This window comes from Triticum urartu, chromosome 1A (genome assembly GCF_056163025.1).
Source record: "Triticum urartu cultivar PI428250 chromosome 1A, HENAU_Tu73, whole genome shotgun sequence".
Taxonomy (NCBI): Eukaryota; Viridiplantae; Streptophyta; class Magnoliopsida; order Poales; family Poaceae; genus Triticum; species Triticum urartu.
In genome coordinates, this window is record NC_141873.1 from 10,039,194 (window position 1) to 10,046,648 (window position 7,455).

Consider the following 7,455-nt stretch of genomic DNA (forward strand, 5'->3'; position numbering starts at 1 on the left):
TTCTAAAAGTCAAACTTTATAAACATTGACCAAGTTTGTAGAGAAAAACACATACATCTAGAATGCCAAATACATATCCTTAGATATATCACAGGACATACTTTCATATTGTATATATTTGGTATTATAGATCTAAGTAGTTTTATTTATATACTTGGTCGAAGTTTGTAAAATTTGACCTATCGGGAAATCTATTTGAACTACATTATGCAGTGGAGGGAGTATAACAAAAGTCTACCATATGGTAGTGTCAAATTACACTGTGTGTTGATTTTACTATACTCATATGCAGGGTTGTATGTGGACTCCCGCTTTTTGATGATTTTTGAATTGTTTCCATGCATCAAATTTCGTAATGTTATGGTTGTCTGCATCCATGGATGCATAGGTTTCAAGGTTTAACCTTCATTTTCACATAGGAAATGTGGGCTCCCGCTTGCATCTCTATGGATGTCTAAGTCACATGCAGTCATATGCAATCGTGTGTTATGCCTCAGAAGACTTTAGCCTCATGATCTCCTCGATTGATTTGCATCATCTGCCCCTTCGGTCAAGCATGTGCGCCTGTGAGTACTTCTGCGGGGACATGTACATCCCAGCTAGGCATGCATAACCCTCCCTCGAGAAGCACATGCATGTTGTGGAACCCGTATCGGTCGCTCCTAAGCTGGCCCAAGTGAGCGAGGCATGCATAACGAGTCGGGTGGTGGACATTTTCAACAATTGAGATCCTCCTTCGCTGTTGTATCTCGTCATTTTGGAATTATGGTTTTGCAGGAAATCAAGATCAAAATGGTACTGTCCTGTTAATGTATACTCCTATGAACACATGTCTTAGATTTAGAGATTCTCTTGGAGATGCTCTTAGGAACAATATATATTTTCTGATGGTGCTGCAGTACACTATCCGTACTTGGTTGTGTATATTAATGTCCAATATAACAACGTACATAACAATAAATGCACTTAACAATAAAACATGAAATGAAATAAAGATACTGCATGATTTCACATGCTTACTGAAAACAAGAGTTTATTTTGACACAGGTTTGGAAATAGAGGCTCCCATAAAGAGAAATAAAGGAGAAAATTTCAGGAATATATTAAAGCGGGATAGGCTTGGCGAACAACTTCTCGATCATCCCTTCACTGTCCTTGTTGTATGTGTAGCCGTCTCCCCCGTCATGGAACAAGACTGACATGCTTGTAGTAAGGTTGATGACACGGTTTACAAATGGAAGCAGCGTAGGACAAACAAAGCGTTCACGGTTGATAGTTTTCCATGCATCTTCAACCAGACCATCGAGCACGGTGATAGCCACCTCACTTGTAACATTGTGCTCATTAATGTAGCATTCCAGAGAGCTTGGCACATCCATTTTGTTCTTTCCACGCTGCATACCAGGCACTTAATTAGCCACAGTAGACATCATCTCATGCAGATTAATGGACTAGTTATTTTTTAGGCATAAAAATATTTAATTTAATAATATTTATTGTGCTTCAATACTTTTATATATTACATGGAATAACAAATAATTTTGGAAGATACTATTTTCATTTGTTACTCTTATGACGTAAAATATGTTTCCCTTGTGTTCCAACAACATTTGACTTTGCACCTTTTTTTGCGATGGTTGTATCATGGTCTCGTTTTTTTATATTTACGAAGTTTTAAATCGTACCTCTAAATTTGATTCCCATATGTTAACTTTCTTGCCTGGAAGAGGCTTAGTAGCATTATCTACTATTTACAATGTACATAATTGAATTATTCAAGCTAAGTTGCATGGCATACTTTTGTTAATCAAAATTAGATGCCTTTTTTTAAACTTAACCATGCATGTGTTCCATATTTCTTTCTTCTGATGCCCGTTAGCCAATGTGTGTGTGTGCACTGCATGTACTTTTCCTTCTTATGTTTTTTCCTTTAACGTGCCCCCATAAAGGACAATTATTTGAATCAAATAATTAATAGTCACATATCTTATATATAATTAACACCTCATTGATGTGTCCTTCATGGTTTCATTTTGCTTTCTTTTTGTTGAACTCTCTTTTCTTTTAAGTAACTTTTGAAGGATAAACTACAACCACTCTTTTAATTACTTTCAACCCTAACCATAGAATACCACAGATTTGCATGTGTTACATAAATCGGATGTCTAGGATAACTAAAATAACGTGGATTAATATGGTGGCTCAAAGGGAGTCTCAAATTAGTATACATAAAGATAAAGATGGCACATAGTGGTGATTAGTGTTTATATTGAACACATGTATATACCTTAAATGCAGCCAAGTCATCCATGAAACGTGTCACCTTGCTGCAGGCCATCACAACATCAGTACAACCAATTGCCCACTCAAATGCTTCATTGTTTGCTTCATCACCCATACCAACAAGTAAACCGACACTTAGCGTTGTACTACCAGAGGTGATGACTGACACATTGACTTGTTCTTGAAATCTTGGCATGTAATTGCGATGAAACCATTCAGCTTCTTGGAGATAATAGCTACTTAATGTTTGGAACTGCAGGAGAGAGGAAAAGTATAATGGACACAATTATGAACTGAATTAGCATTGAGTAAAGGGTACATAATGCATGCGCATATTAAAAATGAGCTGACGATACCCCCTTCCTACAATAAGTCATTCGATACTTGTCATCTTGTTTCAGTTCATCCTCAATCTCTTTGAAGGTATCCATCACCCTGGCATAATACTTCTTCAAGTAATCTGGCAAAAGTGGAATCACACCCATGTCCCACCTACATTGCCAGTTATTTAGTTTTCGTATGGGAGATAATTAGCTACATTTGAATGAAAATTTATTCCCAAATGTGGATTGATAATTGGATTCCCACCTTTGTATGGCTACGTTGAGCTTTTGACTGTCTTCCAATGTAGCATATGTATCGTAAGTGTCATCTAACAAGGATGCTAGAAGCACCAATTTGGCAAGAATTATTCGTGCTGGCGCATAGTTTTGCTCATAGTACACTATAAAGGACCAAAGGTAGCATTCAACTATACGATCTCGGGCGTAGCTTAGTCCCACTTCTTCATATAAACCGTTGCCCCACCTGAATTAAAAATTGAATAAGGTTAATTAATTCTATCTCTTTTTACGATGTACCGTAAAATATATATGGTTAGATGGACTAGAGATATATATCCATATCATGTTATTTTCACAAGGCCCGAGTTGGACATGAAAACAGGTAAATATATTGTCAGACCAGGAATGTGGAGCGAATCAAATAAGGATATAACCTTGGCAACAAATAATTACTTAGATATTGTTCAGGAGTAGATAGTTTATTAGGACGTTACCATACAAAATATTTAAAATGGATTTAAAGTATCTATTAACTTGCAAACTGAGCAAAACTCGTCAATTTGATCCTACCAAGAAAAAAGAAAAACAAGACATATCTTGTTTTCCTCTGTACATGTACCAATGCATACCAACCCATGAATGTTGCACCCCATCCATGTTCTACCTGGTCTACTCCATCAAATATACTTGTTTTTTTTCTTTTCCTTCTCTTTCCTCTTTCAGATGTTTCTTTGTTTCATATCTTCCTTATCAAATGATACTCTTCTACCATATGTGGCTATCTTATTCTAAGGGTGTATATAGAACATGTTACAATTTATTAAACATTAAATATTAGCATCTAAAACTCCAACTTTCAATTCGACATCTTCATTATAACTCAGCATATCTCAATTCTCCAACTACTAGATTATAATTCAATGAACACCCACTATTAGATGGTAAGTCGTCATTTTTAAACTCTATAGCTACAGAATTATGACTCAAAGAACACAAACTTACTACATTATTTCACCAAACGTCAACTATTAAGTAGTATGCAACCCCACCTTTTAACTCTATATCTACCGGGTTACAGCTAACAGGGAATCGACTAAATTTACCATATAACTCACTAAAAACAAAATTCCTACTGATAACCAGTGAACAACACATTTCAAACTCTATAGTATCTATACAATGCACCGCTCAAGAAGCTTGTAGTGAGAAGTAGATAGTTTTCCATCAATGTTTTGCATGGAAGATCTTGGCATAGACACAAACAAAACAGTGGGGACTATTAAAGGAACATATCCCTTTACTCAACAACACATGCCCAAAACTTCTGGACACATAGGTAGAAAGAATGGGACACTTTTGAAATAGAAAATTAGTATTAGAAAGAACGGGAGAAACAGAAATTCACAAGAAAGCTAAAGGAGACCTACAAGGGAAAGAAAAATACTAATCCTACAAGGCATGCAACGAAAATAAAAGCATTTTTATTATGTTCTAATTTCTCAAAAATGATGTTTCTTTATACTTGTGATGTTTAGGATTAAACTCGAGGGAGTGCACATAACATAAGCTTGGAGATACTTAATTGAGATATAAATCACTAAGGTCAAGATAATGAATATCAGTAAGGCTTTATTTGGACGACAAGAATCAAATGTAAAAGTATGGGAATTAGTTAGCATGTCTTGTGGATTCAATGCGTTAGAAATGTTCCTGTTTGTATACCCGCATAACTCAACATGGGGCTTGAGCTTATATATCTATAGTCCACCAAAACATATGAAGACAAGAATTTTATTTGTTCCAAATGAGATGACTAATTGATCTAATAGCATCGTGAGAAAATTGTTGAATACCCAAAAAATCACTCTGAGTTAGTATGTCAAAGGCAGCATACCGAGAAAATGCCTTGAGCTCTGTCTGGTGAGCCAGCTGCAAAAGGTTATAATCCCACTTTGCAAGCTCTAATATGGAGGGATTGCATTCCTGCTCCATTTTGTACTCTGCAATATATTGCAGTGCCTCATATCTCTTCAATGTCCTTGGCAGTGGTATCTGAAGGAACCGCCTGACTTGTTCAGCTAATGGGGACGCAAGGCCATTTACCATTGTCTGAAGGCGATGCCTTGAAAACAACATAGCGCTTTCTAGCTCGACCTCTCCAGGAATGAGAAGGTAAGATGCATTATACAAGCTCAGCAAACCCCGAGGGTCACTCATTATCTCATCGTTGAAGGTCCCATCTGCCTCTTTGAACTTGTCAAATTCATCTGTTTCAAAGAATACAAATTATCCATCTGTCAATCCAAAAGTACAGCCTCATACATCTACTTTGCAAACTACAGAATCCTCTTGTTAAAAATAAAGAATGTCTGTAGTAATTTTGGTAGTGGATGTTCAGCTTACACTCTGCATACCTGGAGAAACCCACAGTCCATGCTGCCTAAGCAGGCGAAATCGAAGAGCAACATCGTGGAGGCTAGAGCTATCGAGTTCAGCACCGTGTATGTTGCTTAATGCAGTGGCGATATGTCCCTCAAAGTGATGGTCTATGCTCAGATGTTCAAGTGTATCTACTAGCTTCATTGTTCCAACCACACTATCGCTGCAAAACTCAAACAGTTCACTGGTTACCTTCTTTAATTGATCGACCCTCTCTCTCAACCGTTCCTCCGACTGCAATAACCAAAACCACGTATATTATGTTCAGTTAGAAAAAGATTTTGATGCTTATTGGTGTGGCATGACTAAAAAGAGTTCATCTCAGGCCTCTGCATTCGAGATGGCTCAGGTCAAACTTCTTATAGACTAAAAGGCAAAGCGACTGCAGGAACAGTCACTAAGAAATACCTCTGCATCTGGTTGGCAATTAAAAAAAAGTGATGAGAATAAAGACACTCTGTTATCTCGTTCATCGGAGACTAGTTAATGTTATGTTATGAAGAGATGTTAATCTGAGAACTGGATTGATGGATAGATGCTGTTTCTTGGAGAATATTTTACATGTCTTTCCACTACATACAATTCTTAAACCGATGCAAGGGAGACCTGTCAAAATATGTACTAAAGCTTGACAAAATTAAACTAGAGATGTCAAGGTGATTAGCAAGACAATATATAACTATGTTCACAGGTGCAACTTGAGCAGTCCAATCACTTAAGTGATTCTCATTCTTTCTGAAAATATATTAAATGCATTTTTCTGAAATGGAAGGTAAACCCCCCGCATCTGCATCAAATGGTGCACACAGTCATCTATTATTGCATAGTTACATCATCCAAGTATGTCATAAAAAAGAATAAAAATATAAAAGGCTAGCACAACCAGATGGTAATAAGATTACATGACACCCTCATGCCTATTAAAATGCATATGTACACTTGTTACCGCAGAAGTAGTAAGAAATACTCCCTCTGTAAACTAATATAAGAGCGTTTAGAATACTAAAATAGTGATCTAAACGCTCTTATAAATCTGAATGAACATGCCTGCAGTGGTTCCGGAGTATAGTTGATAAAGAAGTCACCCCATATTGTAGGTTCGAAAGGTGGTGCCATCTTAGCAGCAGGTGGGTTACTAGACGCCATGTCTATGCGCATGTGAACTCTTCTCGAGTAGAATGGCCAATTAGGCGGCCTTATATAGAGACCAAATAAACTGTAGCTACAAAATATAAATGTTTTACCCTGCAATATTTAAAAAAAAATGTAAAGCTACTGTAGCTATATAGAGACTAAAGCAACTGTAGTTTTCTCAATCACTAACATAGGACAGTTTCTGGCTCAGAAAAGACAAAAGGACATGTTTTGCACATTCTGGTATTCCCTTGATCCTAATGGTTGAGCCGTAGAGAACGGAGCAGCACCTGACAAGAATCCGGGTGGCCCCATTTCAAAAACAGATTTAAGAAAACGGAGATAATAAAGAGAATCTTGACTCTTCTCATTGACTGAGACCGCTAAGAAATACCAAAATCAAAATAATTGGGGCAGCTTTATGTTGACTCTTCTCATTGACTTAATCCGGATGGCTACTTCAATGCTAGACCCCAAACGGACATCCGCCTTATCCGGATTTCATCTGTTGGGGTCGAAAAAAAGGACGGCTGTGTTAGATTTTCGACATCCATCTACTGGTGCAACCAACCGGCCGGCTTGGACTAAAAAAATTTGAAAAAAAAACCGGCCTCACATTTAAAAAACATACAATAAACTTAACTAAAACTCAGATAAACTTAAAATAGTCCACAAAAGTCCTCGACGCACATTTAAACTTAACTGAAAATTAATAACATAAGCAAATGATAGATTTGCCGCAGCCGTCGTCCTCGTTCTCGTTGTCAATGGTGGGGTCGACGTACGACGATTGCTGCCATAGGTAGGCTATCAGCCCCTGCGGCAGCTGCTAGGCCGGAGACGCGAGTACCACCTCTGACCGTGGCGGGGATAGTGGCCACGTGTCGGCGCCCATCCACACGGGTGGCACGGACATGTACTCAGGAGTGCACAACACCGTGTCCGAATGCGTTAAGGACTGCCCCACCAATGCCGCGAAGGGTGGCTCCTTGGCGGCCTACCCCTTCATCTCCTCCATGGCCTCCTGTTTAACTTG

The 7,455-nt window shown here is 37.9% G+C and overlaps 1 protein-coding gene across 1 annotated transcript; it reads right to left on the reverse strand.

The window, feature by feature from the left end:
- Positions 1-930: 930 nt before the first annotated feature.
- On the reverse strand, positions 931-6,436 carry LOC125528812 (tau-cadinol synthase-like). The gene is made up of 7 exons (XM_087529492.1): positions 6,333-6,436; positions 5,261-5,519; positions 4,741-5,113; positions 2,872-3,090; positions 2,640-2,775; positions 2,288-2,536; positions 931-1,394 (listed from the first exon to the last, which is right to left on the reverse strand). The coding sequence occupies exons 1-7, from the start codon at positions 6,429-6,431 to the stop codon at positions 1,104-1,106; spliced, it is 1,626 nt and encodes a 541-aa protein (XP_087385618.1). The 5' UTR covers positions 6,432-6,436; the 3' UTR covers positions 931-1,103.
- Between the last annotated feature and the right edge of the window lie 1,019 nt (positions 6,437-7,455).

What these genes read in the sequence shown, in the direction of transcription:
- LOC125528812 (XM_087529492.1), bottom strand. Translation starts at nt 6,431, where the DNA reads ATGGCGTCTAGTAACCCACCTGCTGCTAAGATGGCACCACCTTTCGAA. An exon ending in ATACTCCGGAACCACTGCAG is followed by an intron (nt 5,520 to 6,332) that starts GCATGTTCATTC and finishes TGGTTATTGCAG; the next exon opens with TCGGAGGAACGGTTGAGAGA. An exon ending in GAGCTCAAGGCATTTTCTCG is followed by an intron (nt 3,091 to 4,740) that starts GTATGCTGCCTT and finishes TTTTTAATTCAG; the next exon opens with GTGGGGCAACGGTTTATATG.